Source organism: Aspergillus multicolor, assembly GCF_047715735.1.
Source record: "Aspergillus multicolor strain CBS 133.54 unplaced genomic scaffold BDW74scaffold_5, whole genome shotgun sequence".
Lineage (NCBI taxonomy): Eukaryota > Fungi > Ascomycota > Eurotiomycetes > Eurotiales > Aspergillaceae > Aspergillus > Aspergillus multicolor.
Genome location: NW_027395956.1, coordinates 586,486 through 598,973, shown reverse-complemented (window position 1 = coordinate 598,973; position 12,488 = coordinate 586,486). Strand labels below are relative to the sequence as shown.

At 50.4% G+C, this 12,488-nt stretch overlaps 7 protein-coding genes across 7 annotated transcripts; 3 read left to right on the top strand and 4 right to left on the bottom strand.

The window, feature by feature from the left end:
* Positions 1-101: 101 nt before the first annotated feature.
* BDW74DRAFT_166434 (NAD(P)/FAD-dependent oxidoreductase) lies at positions 102-1,639 on the top strand (the record flags this gene model as incomplete). Its single annotated transcript, XM_073726560.1, has 4 exons — positions 102-336; positions 400-689; positions 747-1,323; positions 1,380-1,639. The coding sequence occupies 4 exons, from the start codon at positions 102-104 to the stop codon at positions 1,637-1,639; spliced, it is 1,362 nt and encodes a 453-aa protein (XP_073586527.1).
* Positions 1,640-1,867: 228 nt separating this feature from the next.
* On the bottom strand, positions 1,868-2,727 carry BDW74DRAFT_175582 (uncharacterized protein; the record flags this gene model as incomplete). Its single annotated transcript, XM_073728372.1, has 3 exons — positions 1,868-1,997; positions 2,057-2,627; positions 2,685-2,727. The coding sequence occupies 3 exons, from the start codon at positions 2,725-2,727 to the stop codon at positions 1,868-1,870; spliced, it is 744 nt and encodes a 247-aa protein (XP_073586526.1).
* Positions 2,728-3,625: 898 nt separating this feature from the next.
* On the bottom strand, positions 3,626-4,112 carry BDW74DRAFT_175581 (uncharacterized protein; the record flags this gene model as incomplete). Its single annotated transcript, XM_073728371.1, has 2 exons — positions 3,626-3,694; positions 3,768-4,112. 2 exons carry the CDS (start codon positions 4,110-4,112, stop codon positions 3,626-3,628), a joined length of 414 nt encoding a protein of 137 aa, XP_073586525.1.
* Positions 4,113-4,798: 686 nt separating this feature from the next.
* Positions 4,799-5,812, bottom strand: BDW74DRAFT_175580 (F-box protein; the record flags this gene model as incomplete). Its single annotated transcript, XM_073728370.1, has 2 exons — positions 4,799-5,297; positions 5,400-5,812. 2 exons carry the CDS (start codon positions 5,810-5,812, stop codon positions 4,799-4,801), a joined length of 912 nt encoding a protein of 303 aa, XP_073586524.1.
* A 404-nt stretch (positions 5,813-6,216) lies between these two features.
* BDW74DRAFT_166432 (uncharacterized protein) lies at positions 6,217-8,367 on the bottom strand (the record flags this gene model as incomplete). Its single annotated transcript, XM_073726559.1, has 6 exons — positions 6,217-6,356; positions 6,408-6,711; positions 6,764-7,120; positions 7,175-8,078; positions 8,140-8,234; positions 8,326-8,367. The coding sequence occupies 6 exons, from the start codon at positions 8,365-8,367 to the stop codon at positions 6,217-6,219; spliced, it is 1,842 nt and encodes a 613-aa protein (XP_073586523.1).
* Positions 8,368-8,717: 350 nt separating this feature from the next.
* On the top strand, positions 8,718-10,313 carry BDW74DRAFT_175578 (fungal specific transcription factor domain-containing protein; the record flags this gene model as incomplete). Its single annotated transcript, XM_073728369.1, has 3 exons — positions 8,718-8,875; positions 8,928-9,635; positions 9,689-10,313. The coding sequence occupies 3 exons, from the start codon at positions 8,718-8,720 to the stop codon at positions 10,311-10,313; spliced, it is 1,491 nt and encodes a 496-aa protein (XP_073586522.1).
* Positions 10,314-10,756: 443 nt separating this feature from the next.
* Positions 10,757-12,405, top strand: BDW74DRAFT_166431 (major facilitator superfamily domain-containing protein; the record flags this gene model as incomplete). The annotated part of the gene is made up of 4 exons (XM_073726558.1): positions 10,757-10,918; positions 10,972-11,084; positions 11,133-11,773; positions 11,825-12,405. The coding sequence occupies 4 exons, from the start codon at positions 10,757-10,759 to the stop codon at positions 12,403-12,405; spliced, it is 1,497 nt and encodes a 498-aa protein (XP_073586521.1).
* Positions 12,406-12,488: the final 83 nt, after the last annotated feature.

Genomic DNA, 12,488 nt, shown 5'->3' with positions numbered 1-12,488 from the left:
GCCACTCGAAGATAAGGCCTCGCTATATCGTCCCAAACATGAGGGTTATTAGGTAGGTTAAGCAGAGATAAGTGGGCAGCCACTGGACCTACTATAGCACAATGTCGACACTGCCATTACCGAACGCAACGACTCCTTTCTGGAGGACGGAGCTCCATGAGTTAGACAACCACCACACTACACCAGATCTGCCAAGCGAATGCGATATCATCATTGTTGGAGCGGGGTTTGCGGGGGCGGCACTTGCCCATTACATCTACGAGGACAATCCGTCGCCGCCATCTGTTGTTATCCTCGAAGCGAGAGAGGCGTGCTCTGGGGCAACCGGTCGGAATGGTATGGATTTATTTCTTTCTCTCAAGTAGTCACTTGTGGGATATATGGTTGACATCGCCATAGGCGGCCATCTCAAGCCAGATGTGTACTACAATGTCCCCAAATACATCAAGAAATATGGCGTCAAGGCCGCAGTCGAGGTCGCCAAGTTCGAAGCTTCACAGGTTCATGCCATCAAGGAGCTTGTGGAGAAAGAGAACATGGACTGTGACTTTGTGCTTACTAGAGCCTGCGATGCAACGCTGGACCCCAAGCTCGCTGAAAATACGCATCGTGCTTTCATGGAGCTAAGGAAGTCTGGCGTCGCCGCTCTGAAAGATGTTTTTTATGCTCAGGGGAAGGATGCTGAGAGGGTACCTATGTTTCCATCACTGTTGCTTTCTTGATCAAAGGCTAATTATATGATGTAGTTGTCAGGAGTGAAGGGTGCCCTGTCCTGCTTCACCTTCTCAGCGGGCCATATCTGGCCATACAAGATGGTTCTACATCTACTCCAAAATGCCGTCAAACGAGGAGCAAATCTGCAAACGCATACACCTGTAACAAGCATCTCAGAAAATCCCCTACCAGACGGTCGCTGGCTCGTCAAAACAGCTCGTGGAGACATCAAGACTAAGAAAGTTCTGTTTGCCACAAACGGATACACATCCCATCTGGCACCACAGTTCAAGAACCACATTATTCCAGTCCGCGGCATCTGCAGCCGCATCACGGTTCCCAAGGGTAAATCCCCGCCCTTTCTCCCTTATACATACAGCATCCGATACGGCGCCGGAGAGTACGACTACTTAGTCCCCCGAGCCGACGGGAGCATCATCGTGGGCGGCGCGAAACCAACATTCTGGCATGATAAGTCGCAATGGTACAATGGAACCGATGATAGTAAGCTCATTGAGCCTGCTATCCCTCACTTTGATGGCTTGATGCAAAGGACGTTTGTTGGTTGGGAGGAGAGCGGTGCGAGGACGGATAGAGTCTGGACGGGCAGTAAGTCCTACTATCATTCTCCTCACCCCATCTTGATACTCACATTATATTTCCAGTCATGGGTTGGACGTCAGACTTCATGCCGTATGTTGGCGAAGTCCCAGGCAAGGCTAACCAGATGATTCTGGCTGGATTCTCGGGACATGGTATGCCGTTAATTCTTCTGTCTGCAAAGGGCCTCGTGCAGATGCTGCGGCATGGCAAGACGTTTGAGGAGACAGGTATTCCTGGGGTATTCAAGGCCACAGAGCAGCGGTTAGCGTCTACTAAGAATGAGATACTCGAGGGGCATAGTAGTAATCAGGCGAAGCTATAACGAACCAATCATACAGCCGTTTGTCTATTACCTTGGGATAAACGGTACTTCTTCATTATAGTATTATTCAAGCTAATCTGTGGGAAGCAAATCACCTTGTCGTTCTCAACGGCAAAGAAACTCACTACCATAAGAATACTATAAAGGCTTTTGGCTAATAAAACATCAATATATGCTCGTTTGATGATTCCGATCATAGAAAACGTCAATTCCTACCTATTAGACTGTTTATTGCTTCTTCGAAAAACCAACTATCCCATCCGCCAACCCCGGCAAACCCTCAGCAATAACATCCACTTCCTTGAATATGTCCAAACAAGCCTCCTTCTCCCAAACCGATACCCAAGCGCCCTTGAACCTATAGCACGCACATATTAACCTGACTTCTCTTCTCCCCAAAACAGGGAAAAAACTCACCCGCACTTCCTCGCCCCAACCGCATCCCACATATGCGCGGCCGCAAACCAAATATCACCCCCATCCTCGCCCTTCGGGAACTTATCCCTGATAAACTGATACGAGCTCGGCTGTGGCTTCCCGACCCCAATCTCATCGCAGCTCACAAAGTTCTCCTTCGGAAACTCAACCCCACCCTTGGCCAGGTACCCGGATACGCGCTCGACGTCGCCTGCTGTGAGACACCATACCGTGAAGCCTCCGTCCCGTAGCTTTTGAAAGCATTCTTGAAGGCCTGGCCTCGGCTTTAGCCCTCGATACGAATCTAGAAGGAATTCTCGATCTTCGTCGCTTGCGAATTCCCGCGGTTCTGCGATCCCGGCTTGCCAGAGTGTCCGGTAGAATACGCTTCTGAGGACATCAAAGACCTTTACGTACCCGCCTGGTATCAGACTCAGATAGGTGTATTCTTTCTCGGCGGCTTCCATCCACGCATAGCCGACTATCCGCGACCCGATGTTTTGTGCTCGGAGGCGCTCGCCGAGACGAGATTCCAGCGCTTCGAAGAAAGCTTCGTATGAGATTAATGTTCCTATCCATAATTAGTGTCAGAACTCATAACAGTCTGCACCGTGAGTTGGGTACTTACCGACGACGTCGAAGACGACATGTTTATTCTGTGTAGCGGGCATTGCTCGTGGTTCGATAATGCTGTTGGAAGACAGTCGGGGACGGTTCCATCTGTTCGCTCCGTTGCTGGTCTATTGGTTTTAATCGACGTGCCACCCAGCCATTTCCAGGTAGATGCCTCGACCCCATAAGTTAGAGGTTTCAACTACTCCAACATTAACATCCAGACTCCAACCCCATGCTCGGCCGAGTGCGTGGCAAGAGCATACTGCAACGGAGAAAGCCGATCGATAAAGCCGGCTTGATTGATAAGATAAGCGCTGAAGATAAGGAGCAAAAGCTTATCTTATCTCGGTTTTCTGAAGCCGCTTTCCCTAATCCTGATGACCAATCAGGAACGAGCGGCGTTACACCCGTCGGATAATATCCGTCGGACATTCCGTCGGAAAAAGCCGTCGGGTTTCGTGTCCGAGATGCCGTCGGTAATACGGTCGGACATCCTGTCGGGCGGAAATCCCGATTCCCGACATCGAGCAGGCGTTTCTCTCGTCTCACCACGCGACTGAGATACGCGGAAAGCTTGAGTTAACGTACGAACTGCAAGGTGAAGGTTAATGGCGGCAGTTGGCTCAAAACAGATGTTGAGTTAAAAATGTATTGTGAGATCGCAGTGGCGATATTGAAAGAAACCAGTCGTGCTTTCAATCCAAGGCCAGGGGCATGGCATAGCAGAACATTCAAATTAGATAGGGAGTGTACCATGGTACAATCGAAACACAATTCCATGGACCATGAACATAAGTGGTGAACTGAGGCTAATGGCTACGGCCACTTCATCTCGTGCTGTTTAGGTACTGAGGAAGACTTCATGTTGTTTGATTATTTGGATGGTTTCCTGGACTATATATATATTACACAAACCCCGAATTTAGTCCGGCACGGGCGACCACAACATAAACCCTAAACCGAGATGTCTATCAAAGACGAGGAGTGCGGAACCTCGTCGGCCTGACGACAGGGGAAATCATACTAATCAAGTAAATCAAAAGTCAGCTTTTGCTGCGCTCCTCAACATGCTCTCCGTAAGGCTATGGTAACTTACCTGAGTCTCCGGAATCCCACAACAAAAGGCGTACGCCTTCTTCGCCTCACATGCCGTGGTTAATGCCTCGAGGCTGCTCTTCTCTTTGGAATCCTTGCACTTGGCTTTGGTTGGACTGTTTTGGTCCTCCACACAGCATACGGGGTAGCGGTACTCTTGGGACTGGCAGACGCCGTCCTTTGGGGCTCGGGCATCTAGTGTAGCGGCGCGGTCGAGGTCAAGATTAGCGGTCTTGTCGAGGTTTTCGTGAGTGTTGAGGTTGTCGAGGCTGGCGGATCTGTCGAGGGGTGTTGCTAGTGCCGGAACGGCGGCGAGGAGGGTTATGGTTAGGAACTTGAGGTTCATTGTGGAGGTTGTGTGGAGGGGATAGAGGTTGATTAGGGTGAGATTATGCCGAATTCAATGGAGGGCTTGTGAAATGTGTGGAGAGAGCTTCTGGGGACGGTCTGAAGAGCAATGCTGGGAGTCTGGCTGGTCATTTATCCAGTTCCTCGAGTCTGTGATCGACGGTGTTGATAGCATTGTGATTTCATCGAGAAAAGTAGATGTAGCAGCACCTGGTGCGGGATACATCATCTTCGTCTTCTAGATCTACAAAGCGGTTCCTCTAGAAGGTAACAGCTGTCCCGTCTATGACCTTCATGCGGATCATTGTTTCAATAGTTCTAAAGATCCGCAGAATCGGATCGACGTTCATCTTGATTCAGCAGGAACTCTGGACGCAGATCACTGCGATTTCCTTCCGGGGGAGTTCGGCGCTCCACTGCGAGTTCCTGGGTTGGTAATGATTGCCGTAGGGTGATTTGGGCCGTGACCCTTTACCAGTACACTGAAAATGTGACGTTTAAATGATGAAATATTTCTTCATCGTACACTGCATCCCTGACCTAGTGTCCTAGTGAAAAGAGAGCCGCGGATCTGCTCATTGACTCTACCTAGGTAGCAACACGGTACCTGGATGTAGGTATGTATGCTTCTATTAGGAGCAGAACGCTTATATGTACCTGTAATAAGTCATACATATCCAATCCCTATTCCTCTACCTCTCCTACGACATCCGATATCAAGCGAAAGGAGTCCTTACAAAACGTCAGATGCCCCTGCCGATACTCCCTAACAACCAGCAAATTCGCCTCATACTTCCACCCACACTCCGGCTTTTGCAGGCCACATCTCGACCTATACACTCTCAGATTCTGCATAACCATCTGATGCACAACCATCTCGTGCAGAAACACACTCCCATTACGACATCTCAGTCTCCGTAGCGAAAATGCAAAATACGTTCCGCTCCCAAACGGCAAGCTAACCGCAACTCTAACCGAGACATTGTCATCTGGCATCCTGTCCCACGGGCTAAGGCGATTCGTCCCTAGATATCTCTTTCTCCATGGAATTATCCGGCCGCTAACGTGCTTTACCCCAGCCCAGCGATCAAGGCCGCATTGTTGTCGGTTTTGGCATTCGGCGAGCACGGCCATGACGTCGCCCATGAGGAGGTGTTCTTTAGGGGATATGATCATGTACATCCTGCGTTCAAGGGCAGTAATATCAGCTTGCTGGAAAGTGGATGCTAGCAGTTAAGAAAGGATGGGTGAGATAAAGGGACTGAACATTTGGGATAGTTCGTACAGTGTTGCGTCGCCGTAGCCTTCGCGGTCATCACATTCAGCCATAACTCGCTGGCATGGCGGGTTCGTAGCTAGCATTGTCGTCCATGAGCCGTGCTTGTCGTAGATGCGTCTTTCTAAGTCGAAAGCACCGGAACGGTTGGAAACGGAGACGCCGATGCGGCTAAAAGCGGGATTCAGAGACCATGATTCCTGGTTAGGGAGGGAGCTAGGCTCTGGCTGAGCGTTCGAGGTACTGGGTGGTTGGAATTGGTACCAGCAAGCGGCCCGGAGCGAGGGTGAAGATTGGATCAGGTCTCTCCACAGACGACACACGCGCTGGGCTCGGATAAGCTCCACTGGGCCGTTGAGTTGTAGGAGGATCTGCTCGGTGAGCTCATGGATGCTGAAGGTTAAGGCCGAAGACAACGACATCTTCGGTGTTCTTTTGTTGGCGAGAAAATGTATGTCTACGCTCCAAATGTTGAGGCTCTACCTTTCCGTAGTGGAACATGGATGGAGGGGTGGCCGGATGCCTATTTGTCTGTTTGATTTGGCGTGGATGCCGTTCGACGAATGGGAGGGATGTAGTTGTCGCGTGGTTCCACAGTTGCATCAATTAGCAAGGATATTTGTACGTTGTCTGTTCCCATTGATTTTACGGGGTTCTGATAGTAATGGTTTTTTCAGTGTGGTTGTTCTATCTATCCTTACATACGCGACTGTTGTCTCAGACTCCATATAACCCACAAAGCCTCTAGGCATTTCAGAGCGATTCACCAGGGCAAAACGAGACGGCTCATGCAAAAACAAATCAAGCGGGATCAGGAGCGCAAGGCTCACCGATCAACTTCCGCTGGCAATATATCCCAGTCCGGTGCCCAAGCGAGGAACCCTGTGCTGTCAGTAAGCATATCGTCGAACGATAAATGATCTGCATTGAGTTCAAATCCCCCGGCCTCGTACCGGGTCTGACTAGCTATCGGCTTCGTAGAGAACAAGAGGGCATCAAGATCTTGGGTAATGCTACTGTCTTGGTGGGTGTTGGGTGGTTGTGAGAAGGCAAAAGAAACCCCGTCGAGCAGTAAGCGCAGCATGTTGGCACACTCTGTTGCTTGGCTCCATCGTTTTCCGATAGCGACCAGCAACTGCAGGCATTGGGGGAGGTATGTATGCAACATTTCTTGTGCTTCGGCGTGTAGATGGGGATGGTAACGCGCAGACCATGAGGCGTCTAGGGCGATGATCGCGGTCTCGAATAGAATATGAACACCGTGCCAGGGATAGAAGAGTCTACGGCGATGCTCTTGGTCGGTATAGTCACCAATAAGATTCTAAAACGTCATTAGGTCTGATTGTCAAATACAATGTGCTGGACAGTCTTACACGAGATGATTCTAGGACAGTTGCCCACGCTTCAGGCGACGTGGTTCTCAATCGTGGAGTGGGCCGAAAGACTCGAGCTCTCAAATGGTAGAACTGGACATGTTTGAACTCGAGCATGTCGTAGGCAGTATAAGTATGGGCTTGTTCATACCATATTTCCAAGCGCTGGATGAGGTCTCCAGTCCAATCTTCCAGAGTGCTAAAGCCAAATTTGAGGAGGCCTTCTTGAAGATACAGAACCCGATGTACCTCAGTCTCTAGCATACGATATCGGTAGATGTGACTAGCAGATGATGACCTTTTGAGGTCGTCCAATATCAGCCGTGGGCTATCGGCTCCTGGTATTGGATCCATCAACTAAAAGAGTTAGCGATAATGACTGAGAATATGGAAATGTCATGGTGGGTGTACCTTGATTTTGATAACCTCTTCCGGGAATGAGAGTGGCAGACGGAGATTGGTGCACAGTGACCTCTCCATTCCGTACGTGACCCAAAAGAGCTGATTCCTCAACCTCGCCTGATTTTCTGGAAGACCAACCGGGGCCTCCAGGTAGAGCCCTAAGCTGATCACAATCCTCACGGCATTGGATATGCATGTCCAGTTGTCGACCATTTCCGGACACATGTGTGCGTAGTGCGCTAGAAGGAGCGATATCTGCAGCTCCTGAAGCGCGCTATAATCATCGAGTAGACGTAAGTGCTCTATAGCTGACCGGTAAAAGGACTCCGATGCCTGGCGAGCTTGAGTCTCTGCTCTCCAAGTTAGGGTGCTTGCTGAGATGGCGAGAGCAATGAAGATAGCGAAGTACTCAAAGTGCCCCAAACGCATTCTACCAGAAATATTCGTCGCAAGTCTAGGAGTTGTCTCGGTTTGTTCTTCATCCGGTATCCGCTGGAGAATATCCTGGATAAAGGATACGGGCATGATGGGATACTGCGGCAGATGCGTATCGGCGTAATTACTAACCATCCTGTCGAGGGCAGACCGAGGGACACTTTCAAGCCTAATAGCGCTGCTCCTGTAGAATTGACTTTGTTGGTATTGGCTCCGTCCGTTTGGAGGCTGCTCGACGCTCTTAACGGTCATTTCCGGAGTAGGGGGAGAAACGGCTAGAGGCGGACAAGATGGACGAAGAAATGAACCTGACGATGGTTTTGACCCCAGATAAGGGCCCTGTCTGGGAATGCCAAAGGCATTGGTCGCCTGTCCAATAGTAGTAGCCATTGTTAAAGGCACACTGCCTGGTGCTGCTTGAAGGGCTAGCAGCTGTGCCTCGAGCTGGGCCGCCCGGGCTTCGAGAGATTTTACCAAACTGAGCATTGGAAGACTATCAGCAAAAAGACTCTGAAAGGCAATCACTATGCTTAAGATACCTTCGGGGGACTGCTTGCTTGATTAGCGGATCATATCCCAGACAAGCCGCATTTGCCAAAGCGCACGGAGTACACTGCGGAAACTTGTAATCACACTAAGCTTCGAGTCAGCGAGACGTAGAGGAAGCGAAGTCTTTTCTCGGAATTTTTTACTTTAGTCTTGCGCTGGCGACAGCGGCTGCACACCTTGGTGGACCGGCGCTGTGCTCGCTGCGTACCGGACAGCATTTATATATGGCGTTCTTCAGCGAGGCAAAACTGAGACGGGGAACAACTTATCTGGAGTGCAGTCGACAGCACCGCGGGAGATCGAGGTCATGTGCAGTTGGAGTAGTTTTGTCTCCATCGATCTGGGCCACCCCGCATCCCCCCTGTCTCATCCCCTCAGCCTCACAGCCCCTGTAGACATGCTTCCAACCTGCACCAGGTGTCGCACTCGGAGAATTAAGGTAAGGTAGTGTGGAAGGAATCATCTGATGGAGGATAGTGGAGATTAAAAGTCGATCCTTAGTGTGATTCTCGGCTCCCAGCCTGCGCCAACTGCGGCAAGAACGACCTCGAGTGTACCTTCCACGACCATGCACTGGGCGAAGACGTCCCAAGAAGGTGCAGATAAGTTCCTTCCTAAAGATTGCACCTTTCCTAACCACCATCTCAGTTACATTCAGTCCTTGAACAACCGTATCGATGATTTGACGGCTCGTTTGGCTCTACATCAGCCGCAGGTTGCCGCATTGTGGGACTCCAGAGCTTTCCTGAAGGACAATTCCAGCTGATGATGCTCAAAGTGACAGCTCGATATCGCCGGTATCAGCGTCGAGTTCTTTCGTGCCTGCTGGTGCCGGCGCAGACCTGTATCTGGACTCATCGACCCCATCTCGAATGACGCGGCTAGTCTTTGAGATAATAACCCCAACACAAATGGACGGTAGTTTGGAAGAAGAGGACGAAACCTTTGCGCCTCCGGAGAATCTCTTTACGGATGAGTCGCTACTGACCGCAGGCAATATGAGATTCCTACTCCGCCGATACCAGCGCTGCATTGAGCCGCGATATTCAATTCCTCTCCCTGAGATTGTGGATGGTGACATTGCAAAATTCAAAAAGATGCCAGACGGTCTGAGGTTCAAGGTACTCATGGCTTGCGCCATAGCAGCTGCTCGAGAAACGTACAGAAGCCCGGACTGGAGAGCACTGGCGCAAGTATGCCGCAACTGGGCGAATGACATTCTTCCACCGATTATATCCACAGGCGACACGCAGGCTCTGACGGCAATCATTCTTCTTCTCATCTATGAGCTCGCTGAACCGAGCAGGGGTATTGTATGGGAGCTGCTAGACTTGGCGGCTCGGACTTGTCTCCAACTAGGATGGCATCAACTCGGACGAGGCGTTGTTGGTGCATCGCCCGCGAGTGGACTTGACAACACCGGTGCAACAATTCAGGCCAACCCGGACGAGGTCAGATTGATGATGGTTCTTGACGACGTTGAGGAGTGAGTCATAGTTCAGCGCGGGTCAGTATCCTGCTAACAAGCAACCTATCTAGGTCGCTCCAGACAATATTCAATCGACCGAACATGGTTAATGCTATGAGGCTGCCTTGCAGCGACGAAAGGAAAACTTTCATGGATATCTTCCTGAAGATTTCAGAGGAGCTCTACCTTGCTGGGCGGGTGTATGAATCTAGATCATGTCCGTTCCTAGGCGAAATTGGGAACCTCATGGGCTGCCTTGAATCAACAGCCAGCGCCCATTCCATCATTAAGGAAGCTTGGCTTCTGTTCTTACCAGTTTGTGTAAAGCACAAACAATGTTTGCACTGTTTCCAGGAGCCCGACCAACATCATACAAAAGGCATGACGAGTCTGCGTCGCCGAGTGGTGAAAGCCTCGACTGACCTCATTGAGGATATCCATTATACAGCCACCTCGATGCATGGTTTCATTCCGCCAATTGTAGTATGTGCGAGAACCTTTATCGCTGGATGTACGCTCGCGGTTGCCCTATTGAAAGGCTGGATCCAACCAATGTCTCACGTCAATTATCTCATGAGCTGTACCGAGATCCTGACGATGTTTGCGCCACACTGGAACGGCGGCCATCGCTACCTTGTTGTATGGAAACGTATTTTGGATGGCATCAACTTGCAGCTGAACGGTCTGCGGGAGTAATGCAGACTCGAAGGCTCAGATATTGGAAGAGCAGCAAGTTGAATTGACGGTGCGACAGACCGTTAGCAAAGGCTGATCGCCAATACAACTGCTATCTGTCTATCGGTAAGACCTCCGGATCCATGTTGACCCCCCAGCCCGGTGGAACGCGCTGATACGACTGATTTTAGCGCGCACATCCGAGGGATAGCTCAAGCAACAGATACTGGGTGTGATCACGGCCTCAGTATACTAGAGGCACTGAAGGAGCACCATCCCGGTCCCATTGGATAACATAGCCGTTATCAGTGGACGATATCGATATTCTACGCTATGGTGGGTGACGACCGCTCGCTCCTCTGTTGGCATGGTATCCTTATACAGCGATCTCCTCGGATCTCGTCAACCTACCGGTTGAATCACAATCGACTGTTTTTGGTTATACCATGAACAACAGGAGCAACATGGATGGTCCAAGGTCTCCACGGTTGAACGCGGAAGCAAAGCACCAACTTGACCATGCCGATGTGGCCCTAGAGTTCCTAGAGACACACGAGGTTGCCATTTTTACAACAGAGGAAGAGAAGTCTGTTGTGCGCAAGATCGACTGCGTCCTAATGCCTCTCGTAAGTTGCGCTCATAACAGGACTATGATATTTTATTCACAGGAAGATTGCAGATGATAGTTTCCTATACAATTCAGTACATGGACAAGAGTGTCATGGCCCAGTCAGCCGTCTACGATCTGCAAGATAGCCTAGGCTTAGAAGGGCAAGATTACTCTTGGTGCTCGTAGGTCCCCCTTCCACACGCAACCAACAAACCCTAACGACGACCTAGTTCAATATTCTATTTCGGATACTTGGCCTTCCAACCCATTGCTGCTCGCATTCTCGCTCACTTTCCTCTCGGTCGCTTTGTCGCAATCACTTCCCTTCTGTGGGCCATTGTCCTCTTCTGTACAGCCGGTGCTCGGAGCTTCGCCGGCCTGATGGCTCTGCGGTTCTTCCTTGGTATGACTGAGGCAGGGATATCGCCGGCATATGTCCTGATAACTGGCTCCTGGTACCGGAAGCATGAGATTCCACTACGAATCACGCTCTGGTATTGCGGCAACGGCTGTGCGATTATTCTTCAGTCATTCATTGCCTATGGCATCGGACATATCAACAACACGGGCATTCCCGTCTGGCGGTGGTTCTTCATCATCTTCGGGATTGTTGGCCTGGTATGGGCTGTTGTCCTCTGGGTGTATATGCCCGATACACCAGTCACGGCTATGTTCCTGAGCGATAGGGAGAAGACGATCGCGGTCGAGCGCCTGCGAGAGAACAGAACAGGTATTGCCACGACCGAGTTCAAGAAGGAACAGTGCTATGAAGCACTTTTGGATCTCAAGGTTTGGTATGGGTTCCTCTATGCCATCGCCTGTGTTGTTCCCAGCTCTGCTGTCGCCAACTTTGGCGGGCTTATTATCAAGGGTATGGTATACTTTTTGTCGTCTCGTGCGATTGTTACTAATTGAAGTGCAGGATTTGGCTATGATACTTTCGCCACATCACTCCTCAATACACCTTTAGGGCTAACAGAGAACATCGCCTTGTTGACTACTGGGCTTGTCACCTATTACTTCCCAAACACTCGCTGTCTGATGCAGTTTCTCTGCAATGTCCCCTCGACCATCGGAGCAGTCTTGGTCTATGCTCTCCCTGAGTCAAACAAAGTGGGTAGACTAATTGCGTTTTACTGTACGAACTTCACCAATGGCTCACTGCCCATGATGTTCGCTTTAACAACCGCGAATATAGCAGGCCATACAAAGCGTGCCACAGCCAGTGCGGTCCTGTTTCTCGGATACTCCACAGCATTTATCATCGGTCCTCAGTTCTTCCTGGATAGTGAAGCACCGCAGTACCCGACGGCATTCAAGACTATGATCATAACGTACGGCGTCGCCTGTCTTGCGCCGGGGCTATACTGGGGGTATGTGCAGTGGCTGAATAGGTTGAAGGCCAACAAGGCTCAGGATGAAGCGACATCTGAATACGTTGAGAACGAGGAGTTCTTGGATCTCACCGATAAGCAACAGGCGCGTTTTATCTATTCTACCTAGGGTACTCTCAGGTGGGGGCTTTTGAGTACACATGCATTGCCGTCGAGTATCAGCACGATTATATCTACTATCCTTGGGGATTG